This window comes from Ruditapes philippinarum, unplaced genomic scaffold (assembly GCF_026571515.1).
Source record: "Ruditapes philippinarum isolate M1 unplaced genomic scaffold, ASM2657151v2 ctg3510_1_1_1_1, whole genome shotgun sequence".
NCBI lineage: Eukaryota > Metazoa > Mollusca > Bivalvia > Venerida > Veneridae > Ruditapes > Ruditapes philippinarum.
Genome location: NW_026853379.1, coordinates 141 through 23,188, shown reverse-complemented (window position 1 = coordinate 23,188; position 23,048 = coordinate 141). Strand labels below are relative to the sequence as shown.

Sequence of the window (23,048 nt, the reverse complement as noted above, 5' to 3'; positions counted from 1 at the left end):
ATGAATAAATAAATAAATAAATAAATAAATAAATAAATAAATAAATAAATAAATAAATAAATAAAAAAAATAAATGAATGAATGAATGAATGAATGAATGGATGGGCGGACGGACGGACGGACGGATGTTCTCACAGGATAGTAATTATGTGGCTACTCTATTGTTCTCTCTATTGTTCTTTTTAGCCACGCAAAAGAAAATAGCCACATAAAAGCATTATGGAATGAATGACATCAAAGAGAAAGAACAGTTACCTATTGTCCCTCTAGCCACATAATTACTCTCCTGTGAGTGCGGACGGACGGACGGACGGACGGACGGACGGACGAACTTACTAACTACTTAACTAATTAATCAATCAATTAATTAATTAATTAATAAAACCCACATATAATCCATATGGTGGTCCATGTAGCATCGTTTTCATTGATTTGTTATGTAACGGGCATATCATCTAAAGAGGCGGATGGTGATGTGAAAAAAGCAGAAAATTAATACGTTATGGTTATTTCACATGGAAAAAAGTTACGTCATGTATATTTAAATAAATAATGTTACAGCATAACTTTAAATTTAGAATTATGATGTGTAATATAAAAGTCTAATGTTTAACATTAAGGCAAAGTACATGTATTATTACTCTACATGTTACTATTATATAGCCTAATGTGTTAATCTTTTTTTTTTGCAATATTCCCAAGGGGAAAGTAATCTATATAAACTTAAGAAAATGTAATATTCTAGTTGCCTCCCCTGATAAAAATCAAAAAAGCAATGAAATGCTGGTAAAATAAAACTGTTTAGTTCTCGGGTTGCTTATATCGAGGGTTGACCGCAAAACTGCAGTAACTTGTATGAAATAAAGAAGGATTTTCAACAGTTTTGCGAATAACCCTTTATATGCACTATAACCCTGGAATTTTGAATAATATAAATTCACAGACGCTTGGGGTTTGTAGCTCAAAACGCCTTTAAAATCCAAATAAAATGCATATTTGTCAATCCCAGGACATGTACTGATCATATATATCAAAAAAGGCGTTTTGAGCTCCAAACCCCAAGTGTCTGTGTATAAATTTAAAACATTTCACGAAATTATATAGTATATAGACAATTAATTTATTATATGCACAGTGGTTTCCGACGATGTAGTATACAGACAATAGTGGTTTCTGACGATGTAAGATATAGTCAAAATGCACCGTGGTTTCCGACGATGTAGTATACAGTTGTTTTCGACAATGTGGTTTATATGCAATATGGAAAGTGGTTTTCGACGATGTTGTATATACGGAATGTGTATCTGGGTTTCCGACGATAAAGTATGTATGGAATGGTGTACATGCATAAGACAGGTCATTCACAAACCGGAGACATATTTTGCGCCATGCTTCTTTTGATGCTAGTTTTGAAGTTTTCAATTGCTTTAGATGTAAGAATTTTGTTGAAAATCAAACAATTCATTTGAAATTTAACCGAGTGACCCGTTCGTAATGGAAGTTAGCGTTTGGACAATGGGCGCTATGAATAAGGTCCTTATATCGGAATGTGTCCTGGTATTTTTCACACAGAATTTACGTTACTTAGTCTATGTGATGTTATTTAAGACAGGTATATTTTTGAATGCATATCATTTCAAGAATTTATTCGGTAAAAGTTCATGTGGTTAAAACATGACGTTTCGTTAATAAATATCTTTTGTAATACAGTTTTTTTATTTTGTTCTTAGAGTCTTATTTCTATAGGATTTTGTATTTTCTTTCTTCCTGGTTTTAAGGAAATTTACAGGCAACAAGTTTAAGGTCTTAATTTATTTTATATAAATGTATATTGGAAAATTCAACTATTAAAAAACGCAGGTCTACGATATAAATTGCAATCACGTGATGACCCTGTAAGAGGGAAACAATCAATGGAGACCATTGATCATATCTAAAGACGAGTTGTCTCTCTTTGCATAAATCTTCGAATGTACCCTATAGGCATTGGAAAGCGATTGTACTTACTTGCGCAATGGATGTTACTGATATCTTTAAATAAAGCCGAAGACGAGTTGTCATTCTTTGTAAAGAGAATTATTCCATCAATTTTCTGTTGATTAAGTTTATTCCACATTTAAAACATGTTTAATTGCCCTAAGTAACTAAGTGACTATAAAGGACTAATATACATAAAACTGAAAACCGGTTGTTGCAAACAATGACATATTTCTGTACAATAACAATAACATACTTTAAACCGGAGTTTTGTAGCATTTACAAAACGTGCTTTCAACCTTACAACAGATTTTCTTGGTCTTCAAAAATTTAGCAAATTCAAGGTACTGCAAATATTTTTTTTTGTTATAATTTTCAGTTTTGTGTATATAAGTAGTATAGGGGTCTTAAGAGACCCCTATACTACTTATATATGTCCTTAATGTATAACCTTTGAAGTAATTTTGCAAATTTTTCATCACTTTACATTGTGAGCTTTGTCTTTTTAAATGCAAATTGGCCTACTTTCACTTTGGACCCATATAGCGATAATCAAATATGGCTGACAATGCGGAATCACCCTAAATCAACTTTGAACATTTTTCTTTAAATTTTAACCATTGTCATTAGGTTATATTTCTAAAATCTCTTTTTCAACGTGGCGTCTGACCACGGTCTGCACTGGTCGTTATTCAGTAGGTATATGTTTAAAACTTTCCCTAAAATAGATGAATGTTTAGAAAGATTGACAATTACATTTAATATATTAAGCGTGGTTAAATTTAAGTAAAACGCTAAAGTAATAAATCATTTGCATTTGTATCACGTTATAACACTGAGACGGTTCTTAGACGGTTTTGTAGCTTTCTTTTCAGTAACTATCCGCTGTATTGAAAAGTCTACATTGGCATTCGTTAAATGAAAAATGTAAGAAAAAAGTTCTACATGTATTTTTCTACTTTGTGATCATGATTTCTTCAAGTGTATTGAGCTATTGCTGTAACACTGTAGTGAGTGAAATCCTATACAAAACTCCTACCTGAAAAGATAGACGATAAAAGAAAGGTTGTTTTACTTTCAATGTTGTATGTCATTGTTGAATGTTGTATGCCAGTGTTGAATGTTGTATGCCAGCGTTGAATGTTGTATGTCATTGCCCAATGCTGTATGCCAGTGTTGAATGTTGTATCTCATTTTTTAAATTTTGTATGCCATTGTTGAATGTTGTATGCCAGCGTAGAATGTTGTATGTCATTGTTGAACAATGTATGCCAGTGTTGAATGTTGTATGCCAGTGTTGAATGTTGTATGCCTGTGTTGAATCTTGTATGCCGTTGTTGAATGTTGTATGCCATTGTTGAATGTTGTACGTTATTTTTTAAATTTTGTATGCCATTGTTGAATGTTGTATGTCAGTGTTGAATGTAGCATGCCTGTGTTGAATGTTGTGTGCCGTTGTTAAATGTTGTATGCCAGTGTTGAATGTTGTATGCCAGTGTTAAATGTTGTATGCCTGTGTTGAATCTTGTATGCCGTTGTTGAATGTTGTATGCCATTGTTGAATGTTATATGTCATTTTTTAAATTTTGTATGCCATTGTTGAATGTTGTATGCCAGTATTGAATGTTGTATGTCATTGTTGAATGTTGCATGCCTGTGTTGAATATTGTGTGCCGTTGTTAAATGTTGTATGTCAGTGTTGAATGTTGTATGCCAGTGTTGAATCTTGTATGCCTGTGTTGAATCTTGTATGCCGTTGTTGAATGTTGTATGCCATTGTTGAATGTTGTATGTTATTTTTTAAATTTTGTATGCCATTGTTGAATGTTGTATGCCAGTATTGAATGTTGTATGTCATTGTTGAATGTTGTATGCCAGTGTTGAATGTTGTATGCCAGTGTTGAATGTTGTATGTCATTTTTGAATGTTGTATGTCATTTTTGAATGTTGTATGACATTGTTGAATGTTGTACGCAAGTGTTGAGTGTTGAAATGTTGCATGCCAGTGTTGAATGTTGTATGCCGTTATTAAATGTTGTATGCAACTGTTGAATATTGTATACCAGTGTTGAATGTTGTATGCCTGCGTTGAATGTTGTATGCCATTGTTGAATGTTGTATGCCATTGTTGAATGTTGTATGTCAGTGTTGAATGTTGTGTGCCGTTGTTAAATATCGTATGCAAGTGTTGAATATTGTATGCCAGTGTTAAATGTTTTGTTTTACAGTGCTGAATGTTGTTTATCAATAATGAATATTGTATGCCAGTATTAAATACTGAATGACCGTATTGAATTTTGTATGACTGAAGTGAATGTTGTATGATAATGCTGTTTGGCAATGTTTGATATTGTGTGACATCAGTCAGTGTCGTGTGGTAGTGGTAAATGTTGTACCAATTTAACAATATAAATTAACCTAAGAGGACAATGTTAAATAATGTTAGACAGTAGTGAATATTGAATGACAAGGTTGAATATTGAATGACAAGGTTAAATATTGAATGAAAAGATTGAATATTGAATGAAAACGTTTTGAATGACAAGGTTGAATATTGAATGAAAACGTTTTGAATGACAAGGTTGAATATTGAATGACAAAGTTGAATATTGAATGAAAACGTTTTGAATGACAAGGTTGAATACTGAATGACAGGGTTGAATATTGAATGACAACGTTGAATATTAAATGACAAAAGTTGAATATTGAATGACATCGTTAAATATTGAATGACAAGGTTTAATATTGAATGACAACGTTTTCAATGACAAAGTTAAATATTGAATGAGAATGTTGAAATTAAAGGACAAGGTTAAATATTGAATGACAAGGTTAAATATTAAATGACAATGTTAAATATTGAATGACAAGGTTGAATAGGGAATGACAAGGTTAAATATTGAGTGACGATGTTGCATTTTAAATGACAAAGTTGAATATTGAATGACAAGGTTAAATATTGAATGACAATGTTAAATATTGAATGACAAGATTGAATATTGAATGACAACGTTTTGAACTTTTGAATGACAAGATTGAATATTGAATGATAAAGTTGAATATTTATTGACAAGGTTAAATATTGAGTGACAAGTTTGAATATTGAATGATAATCTTTTGAATGACTAGGTTGAATATTGAATAATAAGGTTATGAATGACAAGGTTGAATATTGAATTACAAGTTTGAATATTGAATGAAAGTATAAATCGTGTTATGTGGTAGTTATATAATTTATAGTAAATGATATTTAATGACAGGTTTGAATATCATATCACCATTTTGAGTTTCGAATGTCACTTTAGTCACGTGATTCCATTTTAGCCTGGCATGAACTCGCGACAAAAGGAAAGTGCTTTAGAATTATGTAAAAACTTGACCGCCAGCAACTGTCCGCGACAGTTTCACTTTGTATCAGGAATCATTCACCGTGGACTATTATTTCTAATCGCGTACTTCATGTCCGATCAAAAGAGATGCTGCATTTTAATTGGTCAGCATTCAATCTGACACGTGACTTGTAGAATTGAGGTGACATAGAGGATTATAGACGCCATGGGGAGAGTGCCCTCAGAACTAATAGGTACGTGATAGAGTATAAAAACTCGTGTAACCAAATGATCCATCTTTCTATGAATTATATCTTGTTAATAAAAGAAAAAAAAATACTGTTAGTTTATTCGTTCATTCATTCATTCATTCATTTTTTCACTCACTCACTCACTCACTCACTCGCTCGCTCGCTCGCTCGCTCGCTCACTCACTCACTCACTCACTCACTCACTCACTCACTCACTCACTCACTCACTCACTCACTCACTCACTCACTCACTCACTCACTCACTCACTCACTCACTCACTCACTCACTCACTCACTCACTCACTCACTCATTCATTCATTCATTTACTCATTCATTCATTCATTCATTTATTTATTTATTCATTCATTCATTCATTCACTCACAGGGAAGACACGTTGCTAATGTTGAGAGAACTTGTCGGTCAACCCTTTTGCCAAATATTTTATGTCATTGTATTGTAAATGTTTACATGAATGTATATGTCTTTTTTGACAATAAAATATGTTTAAATCAATCAAATTCATTCATTCATTCATTTCAATAATAACAGTAACAATAGAAGGAGAAGAGGAAGAAGAAAATCATTATGATTGTGATTATTATAGTAACTCACAATACATGTGTACAGTTCATATAAGTATTAAACAAACATAAAACAAACAATCGCCAAACCCCCATGATCCTATAAGTCACTGGGTTATAGAAAACGGCAGCATGAATTATATATGTATTTATCAGATACCTTGTGAAACCGAGAAACTGAAATCCTTGTTGTTTCTTTCCAAATGTATGACGATATTGAAAAGCTAAAATTGAATTTAGATGTTGATGTTTTTTTTCTCTCCCCATTTAAAAAAGACGGACTTTACTGGAAAATAAACTAATGAAAGATATTTAGTGGCATCACATATTCTTAAGCCAAAATAGGCCTAAACACGCGCACGATTATTTTGTCTTTCATTTCTGTATTTTACGGCACAATGCACGATGAATTTTTGCCTTTACTCCGAACGTTCTGTGATAGGCGCCAAATTAGTGTAAAGTCAATTTATAATCAATTATACAAACATATCGCCGATCCGAAGAGCAGACTTTTTCCTGACAATCTATGTTAAAGTGATACTTTTTTCGTCCAATCAGAGCTGCTGTTAGACGTTATTATGTGGAATCTGTCAACATTTTCTTGTCCAATCAGCGTTCGTCGACTGTTGCGCTATTAGTTTAAACATATTTAGGGTGATTTATAATTATTTTGTGGACAAAAATGCGGGATACATGCGTATCATTTATACGTGAAAACCGTGCAAATTCCATAGTTTGTACGTGAAAATCGTGCAAATTTCATTGTACATGGTCTTTTGTATACGATCGTTTTATATTTTATGAATGTATTTTACAGTGATTTATAAAACATTAGTGACAATCGAATTACTTTTATTTAAGCCGGTTAAGTGAATAAATTTTAAAAATTCCACGCGTCAAAGGACCTCAAACTTCAAGACTGCCGTCGGCGGCGGCCCTGATTGTTCGAAGTATGAATCTCTCCGGCGTACGGCTTCGAGGTGAGAGTTTTATCAGTTGTTTTTTCTTCTTCAAATATACCAAAAGGATTAAAGTAATAAACACAAATGTGCATTATACTTTAGATTTTTTTTTAATGCATGTTGCATTTTCTTTCAAGTATTTACTGTATCACGTGTTTTTCACTTTGACCAAGTACTTTACTCTGTGACCACGTGTTGTGTATCATGGCCACGTGTTTTGCTCTCTAACTACATGTTTTGCACTCTGAACAACAGAGACCACGTGTTTTGCAGTGGCACCACGTACTTTACACTGTGACCGTGTGCTTTCATTAGGATTACGTGCTTTGCACTCTGGCGTGTTTATCCCATGACCATGTTTTCACCCTGACCACGTGCTTTGCATACTAACTCGATTTTACAATAAATAAATTTTATTTTAATATCTTAAAACTGTTAAAAGTTTTATTTAATGTGATTCCCCATTGACCAGTTGACGGCCATGCTTGATTTTCACTTTGTGGGTCAAAAGTGAAAGTAGGACAGTTTTCAGATAAAGACCAAACTCACAATGTAAAATGATGAACACTTTGCAAATTCACTTTTAAAGACAAGTATAAATGAAACCAAAAATGATAACAATAAAAATGTTTAAGTTGAACATTGAGCTAAGTTCCTGAAGTGAAAGTAAAATCCTTTTACAAGGTTTAATGCACATTATATGAATGGTAAAATCCAGTTTAAAGTCTAATGCAGTTCCGTAAAATGTACAGGGGCTTCTGTCATATTTTTCCCCTCACCACCACTTTTCATTAGATTTAATACAATAAGGAAGATTTCACTGTGATGAAATGCATTACACAACCTTTCTTTTACTTCGCAATAATTCGTCCAAAAATCAAGAGCCCAATTAAGCATGAAAGATCACTGTTTGTCTTTCTACACAGTGGTTAACCAGTCAATCAACACATTTGTATACATGTTATTTGACCATTCTCTATATTGTTTGGCTGATTTTTTTTAAATGTCTTAATCTTGACATCCCCTCAAAATGGGTAATAGACAGTTCCCTCAAAAAACTGACCCTGTACATATGTAAGGTAGACTTCTCTATTATAGAAATTCGGCAGGTTAAGGGCCCTTAAGCGTTTTGTGGATGATCCGTTTCTACGATTTCTTCGAGGATGAACATGCATATAAATGATTTTTTATCATTGTGCTATTGTAACAATGAGAAAAACAGGCTGTTCAATGCGGAATTTCTGCAAAAAGATGGCCCGAGTGGTAGCATATAACAGGTGCGTGATGATGTGGTATCTAACCATTAAATGAGCCGCGTCATGACAAAACCAACATAATGGGTTTGCGACCAGCATGGATCCAGACCAGCCAGCGCATCCGCGCAGTCTGATCAGGATCCATGCTGTTCGCTATCGGTTTCCCTACTTGTTATAGAGTTTGTAAGCGAACAGCATGGATCCTGATCAGACTGCGCGGATGCGCAGTCTGGTCTGGATCCATGCTGGTCGCAAACCCATTATGTTGGTTTTGTCGTGACGCGGCTCATTTGTTTTTTATGTCTCATCAATGTACGCGCAGTATATACACACAATGTCATAAAGCATTTCAATATAAAATTTATAATAGACAAAAGAAACTACTTGTCATTTTCTAAATTCAGATACATTATGTGAATAAAAAAAGGTAAAAAATAGTTGACTCTGTCAATATACCTAAAAATACATCTTATTGAGATATATGCATATTGCACTTTTAGAATTTTGATATGGTTTTATAGTCAAGTAGCACTATCTTTTTGCGCGGAAGGTTTTCCCCAATATATCTGCACACCTTTAACACCATCGGTGCTTCGCTTAAAAGCAAGTGTGCGATTTTTCGGTTCACTGCTGTGCGCTATATCTTAGAAAAAAGTCTCTTTTATATTTTTTTAATTTAAGGGGAATCCGTAATTCGACCTTTTTATCTATTATATCGAGGGTTTTTATTTTCTCAATACATTAGAATATATTTAAAAAGAATAAGTTGCAAAATTCTACGACAGGGAATTCTAATTCTACAAAATTCGCTGAAACCAGTGTGAATTTTGATAAAAATGTTTTATTTTGCATATCAAAGTTATCTAACCTTTTAATATTGATGAAATTATGTTTGTATTGACTGCCAACAGCTTCTAGTAAAGTATCAATATTAAGAGATACATATATCACCATCTATTTGTTTTCAAGTGCGCATGCTACTATAATTTGTATGCGCATCTAGTTTAAAATATTCAAGTTGAGTGGTTGTAAAGTCACGTTTCTAAATTCGAAATATTTTTTAGGAAATATCATTGAAATATAGCATACAAACATATATCATGTAGGGTTTTTAGAATACATTTACGTAGAGTCTACATGGAAAATTAAATAAGTGAAGGTATAACCGAATTATATCCAAGGATATTAGGAATAATTAATATTTAAATACAGTTTTTTTGGACAATTTGACCTTCAAGGTAAAGGCCATTCAGGGGTCAAGGTAAAAAATACAGTTCCGTAGGAAGGTCTTGTGCTAAGGGATGTTGTGTTCAAATACAGTATGAATCAAATCCGTTTACTATTAAGGAAGTTATGGCCAATGTTAAAGTTTTCGGACTGATTGACGGACGGACAGTTCAAAACTAATATGCCTCCCTTCGAGGTATGCACAACATCTTGCAAAGAAATGCTGCTGTGCAAAAACGTTTTAATGGCTTTGGTAGACTGAAAATTTTATTTTCACCATCTGAATTACATATTAAAACCAGACACGCACTGCGCTTGTCTTGCTCGTAACGAGGTTATGGTGCTCACAACGAGGATTAAAGCAAAAAAGGGTATATCTTCGTTTCTATGAAGACTTTCAGGTAATAATTTACGCTGAAGACTTGTGGGCAGTTGTTTTAGGTTAGAATGCACAGAACTTCACCAGAATCGACGTTTTCAATGTTAAATTTGGTCCGGAGAGGAGTTGTCTCCAGTTTTCCAGCTACACAGAGTGACTGCGTCGCACGGTATTTCCATCAAATTGTCCACCAACAGGCAATATCTTTACATGTGCATACTCAGAAAACACACCGCTAGCTAACTGCATTCCGATATTTTTACATAAATGTCTGTAATCTTCAAAAATTATGAAAAACTCACCTTGTTTATCGTGTCACACATCATAGATGTGTGCTCACAACGAGGAACGGAAGTTGCTCACAACATTTTTACCGATTGACATTTTACACTCGTTGTGAGTTAAACGGGCGAGTCTACATGGAAAATTAAATAAGTGAAGGTATAATAACCGAATTATATCCAAGGATATTAGGAATAATTAATATTTATATACAGTTGTATTTTATGTATATATAAAATTATATTCATCATCTTAACAATAATATTATGTGTAATGGAAAGTTTATGAAAATACCTTAAATAAATGATTATTATATTTATAGATTAATTCAACTGCGTTATTTATAAAAAAAAAACCTACATGATATATTGTGTATGCTATATTTTATTGATATTTCGTCCAATACTATTCTGTTCTGTTCTATTTTGTTATTATCTCCATTTTGTTTGTTGATAGATTGTTTTTACATTTTAAGTTTGTTTGTCACAGGAATTTGATTGGCTCCGAATATCAATAAAGCCTTAGTCTTAAATAAACCGTCATAGTATTATGCGAGAGAGTGTTACTTTTATGTTATTATTTAGCATTTGTTGAAAGAATATTTAAAATATCTATAAATAGATGACGTTTGACCCGTTTTGGCGTGCATTTATTAGTTTATATAAGTCTCATCCAATACATATATTTATCTTTTATATTTTTAAAATGACCAATGTGAGATATTTTCCCAACAGTTTGTCTCTTAAACATTAATATGGTGAAATCTTTAAAGAGTCTGAAATAAATTATCCAGCAAACCAACGTATGACTCATAAAACACTTCCATATGTGCTTTCACAATGAAATAAATATAAATTTACATGTGCCTTAAAACAACAATTACAACAAAAACAACAACAAAACTGTATAAGACAATTGAAATATGTTTTTTTTCAAACAATCATGAAAAGAATCTTTTTTAAAAAGGCCTAAACTAGAGATAACTCTAAAAACGACCTAAAATAGACACTAATTCAATAAAACATCCTAAAATAAAAATAGCTCTAATGATTACGCCCTAAAATAAAGACAGCTGTAATAAAAACGTCCTTAAATAAAGATAGGCCTCAAATAGACGTAGATTTAGTTGTGCACTACAGATACGCACAAGTATTTTTGGGTAGGGTTTTTACGTCGTATCAAACATAGTATTGGTACTATGACGTCATTCCAAATTCACTGGTGTTGAAACTTAAAGTTCCGTAAACTAACTGGATAACTTCTTCATATGATAACTTAGTACTTGAATGTCTTTATTTAGATCATGGAATTCAGTTTGGGTAAAAGAAAAAACACAAGCAAACAAACTGTAATAAACTAGTCTTAGTGTCAGGCCTACCATATTTTCTTTTGTACTTCTAATACACTATAGGTACCAACATAATTCTTCGATAAAAAAGAACAACATTTTAAGTAAGCAATGCTCTTATATGCCAGATCAAAAACTTAAGGACAAACTTCTTTCATAGCATATTAAAATGAATTAATCGGATGTCCTCGGACGATCACTAATCTCTTGGTTTTTGCGCAAAATTGCGCGACTCTTAAAAAGGATTACTCAGCAATCTATTCTATAAACGCTCAAAAAATAAATCTTACCATAGAAATGTTTGATGTTTGCCCATGTAATAATGGAATAGTAATCAGGTTTAACCAGCAATAATACGTAATATTTAACCCCGCTTTGCTACCCTATGGGTTGCACACAATACATTAATTATTGGTAAACAATGGGGTGGGGTATTAATATGTCTTAATCTTGCATGGCAACCTTAAACATGTTTTTTCCAAATATGTTGTTTTTCAGCAGAGGATTTTACTTAGTACGCAAATGAACTAATAGGAACAGTCACGGGTGCTAGATATTATAATAGCCGATTTATACATGCACGAATTTTTTAATTTTTAATCATAATTTAAACGAAATAAAATAGTTAATTAATAATTAATTAACTTTAAAACGAGGATGTTGGATTTATTAGGGATAGATTCTGGGCAAAATCGTCAATTCATATCAGGTTTGTAATAATATCAATAATTTTTGGATGTTGAAAAAAGTGACCGTTGAAGTGCCCTGACGGTTTAGCAAGTTTAATATAATATTTCTAAATTATCTTTTTAAAGGGAAGTGGTGTAAACTTGATGATGCTTTTTTCTAACTTTATTTTTTGTTTGATTCCCTTAACGCGCTCCTGCTTGTTATGAGGTTTATTACAGTTGATCACGTGACGTGTCGTAGCAGACGACACTTTTTGGTTCCATTACTGGTGCAATATCTTGATAATTGACAAAGTTTCTTTGAAAAAAAAATGTTGAATAGATGGATATAATAGCAACACGAAATTATGGCATCACGAAAAGACATGCTTTTGAAGTCATTCAAAATTATTGAAATAATTACGCTTACTTAAGTTATGTTGTTCAATTGATGATTAAAGTATGGTTATTTTATAATTGATATATCTTATAGTTCTATCTTATAGAGAGCTGAGTTGTTTTGAAACTTTATGGTACAAATTATGCAGTTTGAATTCCATATCATCTGCTTTAATTTGTAAGTTAATATTGCACGTGTTATTCCTCGTGTTCTGGTTTCTTGATATCGTTTAAGTCACCTTTAACCCATAGCCTTCTGGCGGAAACTGAATCTACCCATGTGACCTTTGTAGAAATAAACAAATGAGTCAAGATATATAATCATAATCATCCTCTTAATAACTCATTGGTTGATATAACATTTGTATTGTTTAATATAGATTGTGTGACTATAATTGTGTTGTGTAAATATGTTATTTATGTGCACGGTGTACATGATGTACAAGTGAAATAAATGTTCTGTTCTGTTCTGTTCTGTAAACCAAGATCAGCCGACACTTCCATGTCGTCTGATTATGGTCTGCACTATTCACTATTAAGTCAGTACTCTTTTAAAATACTGGACGTTTTTGTACGGGCAGGTCAATCAAAAATATAAAGCGGGGTTGAGGATAATTACAATAAGAGAGTAAAGTACAAAATATATACATTTTTGTCATAGTATCAACATTTGACTTCAGATACGACGCCATTACAAAAACCGGATGTGCTCTGTAGAGTTTGCGGCGACAAGGCTTCTGGGAAACATTATGGCGTCCAAAGCTGTGATGGATGTCGGGGATTTTTCAAACGAAGTATCCGTAGAAATCTAGAGTACGTCTGCAAAGAGAACGGGACGTGTGTGGTCGACGTGGCTCGTCGGAACCAATGCCAGTCGTGCCGCTTTAAAAAATGCCTAGAAGTTCAGATGAACAAAGATGGTAAGATTTTTCTTTCAATCTCTTGATCTTCTAAATTTGAACATAATGTATTGTTTTTTTTCGCAGTTTTGAATTTTGAGCAGCCCATATGATGTTTGATTGATTTCAGAATTAAATGCTACATAGCATCCCAGTTCGAGTTAACAGTTGTTACCAAAAGTATTACAACAGTAATGATGAGTGTTATTTAAACAAATATAAACTACGAGGCCACATTTAATAGGTATAGAAAATTGATAAAAATATTGTCACGGATATTTTGAATTAAATGTATTAAACTCGCTTCTAACATCCAAAAAAAATAAAAAAATAAATAAATAAAAAAACACATTTCTAAAAATATGCGCGTAGTCTTAAATAACTTTTGTTTGAAGTATATTTTGGCACAGAGCTATATTAATACAATAATGTTATATAAAGTCTCGAATTTTGGACTTTTATATTGCAAAAGATGTTACCCATATAGGATGATTTCGTGTCGCTTTATTTTCTAATGAAAATTTATTAGTTAGTCTATATTACCAACCCTGGCATTGTTGTCATGAAATAAAAAATCAAAATCTGTATCAAAATTATCCTGAATTTATTTTTCATAGCTGTAAAAAAGCTTTCACTGATAATATAAGACATTATAATATGCACTTTGTTTAGTTAAAATTTTATGCTGTAAGTAGATACTTGTAGATATGGTAAAATGATAGTTTGCTTTGTTTGGATACTAAAGTCATACCGACACAGTAAATGTCGTGTGGTAACTTAAGGTATTTTTACTGTAATGCTTTCCCGCCAAAAACATTCTAACATCGGCCAATAGCGTAGCAAATCGGCTATTTCCGGAAATTCATTTTTTTCAAAATCTTGGGCGAACGGTTATTTACAATCACTCATCCTCTATCGCTATGTACTAAACCCCGATTATAACTTATTAAATACCGAAGATCGTGAAAAATAACGTTCCGGAAATGACCGATTAATTACGATATTGGCCGATGTTAGATTTTTTTGGGCTGGGAAAGCATTACAGTAAGACTACCTTAACAGCTTTCTCAGAAAGTATGAAAAAACACACAAAAAAACCTGATCTGAGAAGCTCTAAGCAATCTAATTTTGGGATAAAAATCAGGAGTAATTGTATGAATAATAAAAAATAACCTGATAAAATAACTTGATCAGAATTACAAATATATGTATAAGTGATCTCCAAATTTGGATAAAATTTAGAATTAACATCAAATTTTTAAACAAGAGTGTTAACGATTGGCCTTAAATTTTATGAACTGATGTAAAATGTGTAGCTTAATTTCAAAGCAAAACTTAATAAATGACTTTTTTTTAAACTTAACTAGTAATCCGCGTTACGATACAACTTTTTAAAAAAAATGGGTATGTTATTTCGATTATTTCATTCAAGAATTTATAGTGCATTCTTAAAATAAATTCTTTAGCAAAACTTAAAAATTACTGTGCTGTAACCATGCGACTTTGACTTTTTTATATTTTGCGCCAGATAGCATAATGTCTAAAGATCTAGTGTTTAATACATTTTGAAACGTAATATTAATCGATTAAATATAACACCACTTTCAGACTCACAAGAAACGAAATCTAACGTCTTCACTTCATTTTGGTACTCCTTAGAAGCCATTACTTGTTCAAATAATATGTTATGCCCAATACGTCACACTTATACGTTCGTTAATTGGTCAGAAAATCAAAGCGTGGCGACCACGTGATCGCAAATCAAACCTCTTCAAACTTCTTGACGATCTCGAGTTCTCAACTGGCCGCCATTAGGGATGAAACTTTAGCGTTAAGTAGACACTCGTCTTTGTAAAATTAACAGCCGTGTTTCCGTGCAAGAGGTTTTTTAAGAGTAGATGGGACACGGCACCGCCGAAATAATACCAACGAATCATCAAATCTTCATCTCAAGTGATTATTAACTAAATCTACTAGATTGATTCAATGATCACAAATCGTAAAGAAGACTGCAGAGAACATGCAAATCGATCTGACTGAAATCTATAGATTTATTAAAGGGACACCACTGCTGTTTATTTTTTTGTCATGACGCGACTGATATTTTTATTGAGATTTTTATGAGTACATCATTGCATTTGGTATAGGACTATAACAATAATGTGTTCACAAAACTTGTCTAAATTTTTTTTTGCTGTTGTCATTTTCATTTTCAATCCAAACAATTACTGCAATGAATGTATTTTACTTTTATGTTTTTTATTTCAGTTTTATCATTTTTTTATTATGCAAAATGATCTAAAATAGAACATATATTTTTTATATATTCATAAACATTTACTCGCCAATTGTTGAAAAGTGGAAAATAACTTCTGCCCTTTCCCGTTCTTTTATTTATTGCCTGTTTGCGTGACGAAAGGAAATCGGATTACTTTAAAAAAGTAACCAAATAAGGAATTTCATTTTGGTATTCAATAAAACATATTGTATGCATATAGTCGGTGATTATCAAAAAATTCACCGTTTCAATATGCAATAATGATATATGACATGACATGATATGATATGATATGATATGATATGATATAAGATATGATAAACGATATGATATGATATCATATGGTATGACATGAGTTGTCAAGTATGTTTTTTTATGAAATGAGTTCAAGACGTAGAGGATATTGAATGAGTGTAAGTTCAATATTGAATTTATTGAACGAGTTGAATATAATATTATGCGAGCCTCTGGCGAGCTTGATATTATTTTATTGAACCAGTTTATTAAATTTAGTAATTAACTTACACGAATTTAATATTCTACTTATCACATTCCAAAAATAAGACTGTTTTAAGTGTAAAAAAAGTTATTTTTCATTGACGCGCCTAAATATGTAGTATAACGCTAACATTTAGCGCGACTTTACAACGCAAATGACGTCACGTCAAAATGGATTTAACTCAATACAGGATTGGAGCAGTATCTCTAGACGCTTGCAGAAATCATGATCACAAAATAGATAAATATCGGGTTTTTTCGCCGATTTTTACATTTTTCATTCATTATCATATTTAAATCGGTGTGAAAAGATGAATTAGACCTTTTAAAGTTCATTTCGTTGGGTAAAAAGGCAATATTTTAGCATTTTATCATTCAAGCGCCTTGTCCGGTATATACCGGAATAGGGTTTTTAGTGTGGTGCTCCAATCCTTTTATTACCATTTTTACGTAGTCGCAAAAGCGGCACGGGTATGTGATAAAATGTTTATGATACTGACTGGACGTGCTTTTTTAATTTGTTTATACAATTAAATATATTTTCAGCTGTTCAACATGAAAGGGCGCCTCGGTGTTATCAGTATAAGAGGGAGGAGCTAGAAGGACAAGAAAGACATTCCCCTTATCCAATGGGTGACTTTCTTGACAGAACAAGGTGGGATCGATTACCTAACCCATATATTCCATAAAATTCCGTTCATTGTTTTTTTTAAACAAAACGTAAAAAATGATATACAGATGTTTTTATAATGTATGTCTAGTCTTTGCTCTACTTTTTCCACGAAACAGAATTTCAAAATTTGAAAATATTCAGCCGATCGAAATGCAACCCCCCCCCAAAAAAAAAAAAAAAACAAAACAACCCCCCCCCCCCAAAAAAAAAACAAACAAAAAAAACCCCCTGTCATCAGTAGCTTTATTTAACCATTCATTTAAACGTCGAGTCTATCTGGATGAACACAACGGGTGCAGGCCTACGAAAACTAATAAAAGCTATTTAAAACAGTTTATGCGAAATGGAATGTTACATAATTTCAAATTCAGGCCTTCACATTGGACAAAAAAAAGGGCTACCACTTAACGTCTTAACCAGCTTCAATCCTTTAACTTCTTGTTCTTTATTTATGTTACTATTACATAGAAAGAGCTTTATATATGACCCCGTCTTTGCTTAAGAATTTAATTTCAATAAAACAATATCTTCAGCCTTACATGTCTGATAGTTAAACTTTCTTTTGACGAAAATATTTTCTTTTTACTGTTACAGAACAGACTTCCGGCATGTGCAATACGGACCACAAATTGGGTTTCAATCAGAATTTGGTTATAACAGCGCACTTCCGCCTGGACGCTACACACCATTAGATCATCGTCAATCTTGTTTTCGCCCTATTCCTCATTCGATTTCACCTAACGTTACACAATTCCGCGACACAATGCCTACTGGATATAATTCATTACACGGTGTACGGCAGTGTGGCCCCGGTCACTTTACCACCATCGTATCACCAGCCGAACAAAACTTTGGGTACCAACATGAAATGACCAATCGACGACCGTATAATCTTAATCTGTTCCAATCAATGCCAGCTAGCAATGCAAATCTTTTCAACAAAAACAGCTCCAAAGAAGAACCGGTTGGTACCAGTCCTCCACAGAATAAGAATGATTCTACTGATGATATCAAAATAAACCAGTCTGGTTCGTCGGAGGAAATGAATGAATATATATCAGTTTCTAGATCCCCTTCGCCTGTGTCAAACGCAGAGGCAAGCCCTAAATCCAGTGACCGATCAATGCCCGAACAAAGTCCGTCTCCAACGTCAACAACAAAATCTTCAGTGGAGGAGAATGATGACGTCAAATGTGCTAGTATGTATAATTAATAATTCCTTTTAAGACATTGTTATTTTCGTTGGATATGATCTACAATGCATATGTGCCAATTAAAGTCGCCTAATTTCTTTCTCGGGTAGTTAGCTAAACAGTTGAACAAATAAATTTTCATAGATTAAAAAAAGAAAAACAAAAGTTTGTGATAGATGCAAACCAAGAGGTCTTAAGATTATTTCACATTAATATCTTATATAGGTTTCACATGATTTAGATATGCATGTATTATTTCTTAGCATAAATAATGGGTCGTTAGTGTTCTATATTTTGGCAATTTTAACAAAACAAATGCTTCCTATTTTCCAGTTTCTCCAGAACAAACCTCGTCCAGTGTGAGTCCTGATAGGCATGCAACACCTAAAACACCACGCCATGACCTAGACGGCTTCTTTCCAAAGTACATGCCCAGTAATACTCTGTTCAACATATCTAATTTAGGAATGTATTCCGAGAGCAATTCCAATAATCGAGCAGACGTATCACGTTCCCACATTGACGTCACATACGAAACTGCGGCGAAGATACTCTTCATGTCAATAAAATGGGCGCGCAATATCCCGTCATTCCTCGCACTTCCGTTCCGGGATCAAGCCATTTTATTGGAGGAATCGTGGTGTGAGCTATTTATCTTAAGTGCTGCGCAGTGGTCCATGTCGCTAGATACAAGTAAGGATTTGAACGAAGATATTCTAAAATTGTTCTAACGTTATTTCATTAAGCTGAAAAATTTATTTAGTTACCCGTATTGAAACAATTCAATTGTTTAATTATTGACCCTAGCTCTAAAGGCACGTTTAATGCTTAAAAGGCTTAAAATCATATCCTATGAAATTTATTCATAACATCTAAGATTATATTTTTCATAACCTTATGGTCGATACTCGAAATAGTTAAAATGTAGAATGTTTCTTTTAATTAACAAACATGAATACTGAACTTAAACAGAATAAATCATTTTTTTAAGTTTTAAATGGGAGTTTAATTACTGCTTAGCAAAGATTGTGTGCATTCGCCATTCTTTATAAGAAAACTACCAACATATTTGTTTTAAACGGACATTTTTGAGTCATTAATTTTCAAAACTTAAACATTTTTTTGGAGAACTGATGTAGACATATACGATTAAGATTTGCAACACAGTCAAACCTGTATGAATAACTGCGAATTAAAGTCACCTTGTTAATAAAGACCACTCGTCAACATACCTTCGCTCTTATTCGGATGTCCTTTGTTCACAGGTTTGGCTGTACATGCGCATTTCAGTCCAATATCGGTAAATATTTGACTCTTTAAAATATAGACCCATGGTATTTCCTTAAATAAGCGCTTTTTAGTCCCTTACCGGTTTAACCGGAGGGGACTTTAGGTATACCCTCCGTCTGTCTGTCCGTCCATACGTCTGTCCGTCTGTCAGTCAGTCCGTCAGTCCGTCCGTCCACAAAACTTGATCCCGCGATAACGTAAAAAGTACTGAAAACATTTTTATGAAACTTGATATATGGATAGATGGCAGTATGGAGATTATGCACGTCTTATTCTTTTCTTCCTATGTTGAAAATTCTGGTTGCTATGGCAACAAATAGTCTGAAAATATGGCAAATTTAACACATAAACTGGATCCAGTGATAACTCAAAAAGTACTGATTCAGAAAATAGTTTTATGAAACTTGAACTATTGGTAGATGGCAGTCTGGAAATTATGCACATCTTTTTCTTTTCTTTCTATGTTGAAAATTCTGGTTGCTATGGCAACAAATATCCTGAATTTCAAGATTTCTGATTTAAAATTTTTTCAGCTTTTTCACTATAAGTTCTTTATTTCTTAAGGTGTTTACTTCAAACTTTAATAATTAAGTTTCTGGTCATCAACCACATCATATGTGACAAGGTTTACAACTCTAGCACAAAAATTATCAGTATTACCTCCCTTGAACTTAGAATTTTTATGGAAAAAAAAAGTTGTCTTTTTTAAATAACTTCTTTATTTCCTAATGTATCTACTTCAAACTTCATATACATGTTTCTTATTTTCACTCAACATTTTTGTGAAGGTTAAATACTCTAGCAAGACTATTTCCAGAATTATGTCCCCCTTGAACTTAGATTTTGTTTCGAGAAATTGGTATTTCTTACTCCAACTTCTTCATTCCTTATAGGATTTACTTTAAAATCCCACATCGTAATAATATGACAAGGTTGTATAAACATGATTTTCTTACTAGGCAGGGAAAGTTAACACATTACTGTGATATAGACAAACTTAGAACTCAAAAGATTTAAGTTCATTCATGTCATTTATTCACTGTTAAATTTGAATGGTCAATGGCCCATCAGAATGTTGCTGGGGTTCTAACCGGTAGGGGACTTATGGATTGCTTGCAATACTATGATAATTGCTTGTTAATTTAGAAATTAAGCTTAATGTTACCTATTTAGCTGTAAGTTGCTTATAAATTATGTGATAAATCATTATGTACCTCTATAATTTAGGTTCTTTGATGTCTGCTATTGGGGTTTCAACAACGGACCAATCAGAACGTGCGACAGTGTTGTATTCTCAAATACGAATGTTGCAAGAAATCATTCTGAGATTTGCCGCCATGCGTATTGACTCAACGGAATATGCTTGTCTTAAAGCACTTGTCCTTTTCAAATCAGGTTAGTGCAGTATATTTTGTTGTTGATGCTGTTGTTTGCTAGTATGTTAATGTTAAAAGTCAAAAGACGTTTTAATTATTATAAGACTTTATATGAATATTTCTTTAATGTTTTATTAGTCTACGGTATTATTAAGTTAAAACAAAATTTATTTTATTTCTGTTGTGAAAGACGCTTTTGGCTAAAGAATATACTTACGAATAAGGGTCTCACAGTTAGAAAAGATTCTAACCGTTTGAATAGCGACCTGATAACCGATCCTTAGATTTTCCTTTATGGCAAGATATGGGATTTTATTTGCATTAGTCTACTGCAAATGATTAAAATACATATCCGAATATGGTCTTACATTTTTCCGTTAGGGTTGTACCGTACTCGATAAGATCGGACAAATACATTGTTGAACAATCAAAGTGTCATCTTATGATAAAAATCTAAGGAATTATATTAAACCAATTAAAAAAGTCGGTTCTTTGTCAAATACTAACCGTTTATTAAATTTTCTTCCCGTTTTATTTGCTAAAAACCGACCGTACCCGTTTAAACGGATAAATGCGACACCCCAACTTTCGAAGCATTGTATTGAACATTTGCGTCAAGTTATCCTCGGAGTACTAGTTCGACGCGTTAACCACGCGGCCATGACGCCAAATCATAGTTAATTTATTATAAGAATGATAAAATGTATATTTGTATTATATCTGTGTTAAGTACATTTTATTTTCTCTATACAGAAATCAAAGGGTTACGTGACTACCTTCAGGTAGAGCTTCTACAGGATCAAGCCCAGGTTATGCTAACTGAATACTGTTTCTCCAACCATCCAGCTAACAAGCTCAGGTTTGGAAAGCTCCTGCTACAATTGTCTAGTTTGAAAGCAGTCGGTCCGAGGTCTATAGAAGAAGTTTTCTTTCGACGAACCATAGGGAATATTCCGATCGAGCGTCTTCTTTGTGACATGTTTAAATCAAGTTAAAACGATTGCTCAGCGCTTCCAGGATACACAAGTCTGTCAAATTAACTATTAACCTGCGGGCGACAACTGATTCTACAAGTGGCTAGTGCTGACCAAGGTCATGGTCGGTACTGCTTGCTATTGAGTCTGTAAACATCCTGGAAAATTTCCCTAAAATGATGAATGGTTTTGTCCAGACTGAAAGTTGGACAAGTTCATTCAAAACATTTGGTGCAATTATGGTTCAAGAACAATTTCCCTGATAATGATCACCAAACGTTGAATTGAAATATACGGGTAACAAAATAACAGGGAATCTGAACAATATTCAATTCACTTGTAATTTTTTTAAATGGATCTTTTCACCTTCCATTTGTAGCACTGTCAATTATCAATTGTAGGGATATCGGAATAGAAATTTGAAGGGTTATTATATTCTGTTTTCTCAATGTGCAAACCTTGCAGGGTAATGTCGTTGCCAACAAGAACACGAAAGAGCATTACAATATAATGGTTTATCTTATTTGTACAAAGGGACAGTACTCCGGGAAACTCTCTCTACTATCAAACGTGAATATGTTTAATACATGTTGTACGTATAACTTCAATAGAATAATTTACAGCACATTTTTTTCCAGTATATTTTTTCTCTCTTTGGCTCTTGTTATTTTTGTAAATAAAAGAGGCGTAATAACGCAAACTTAAGTAATATCAAATGTTTTAAAGTGGATTTGTCTTACAATAGGAACATTGTCCATCAGTACATCAAATATTTAAAAAAAAACAATAGAAATTTATCGTTTTGGATATTCTTATAAGATATTTCCTAAAACATATGTTGCTAGGGAGATCCTAATGATAGAGTATGAACATTTATATGATGAATTATAATCTTAATGTTTTTCTTACGACAGCTTAACTTAATACCATTAATATAATTATTTATTTTATCATAAACCTTCAATTATGAACCAATCCACTTTAAAGAATAGTTACGTTCTTCAATATGACAATGACTGGGTATCATTCTGTATTATTGCTATGTCCTATGTTTTTAATTGGTCAATGAAAGATTCGATAAAAAGTTATTATCTTCTTTATTCTATTTTGCATTGAAGAATCTGTTAACTTTATCATTTCTGTTAGTTTATTTTTGTTTGTTTGTATTGTTAAAAATAAAAAAAGATATGGTAAAATTGTCAATTA

General features: G+C 32.7%; 1 protein-coding gene across 1 annotated transcript; it reads left to right on the top strand.

Moving 5' to 3' along the window:
* Positions 1-6,870: 6,870 nt before the first annotated feature.
* On the top strand, positions 6,871-22,210 carry LOC132736696 (photoreceptor-specific nuclear receptor-like). Its single transcript, XM_060723886.1, has 7 exons — positions 6,871-7,120; positions 13,342-13,581; positions 16,883-16,991; positions 17,604-18,208; positions 18,536-18,895; positions 20,720-20,887; positions 21,622-22,210. Exons 1-7 carry the CDS (start codon positions 7,093-7,095, stop codon positions 21,861-21,863), a joined length of 1,752 nt encoding a protein of 583 aa, XP_060579869.1. The 5' UTR covers positions 6,871-7,092; the 3' UTR covers positions 21,864-22,210.
* The last annotated feature ends 838 nt before the right edge of the window (positions 22,211-23,048 follow it).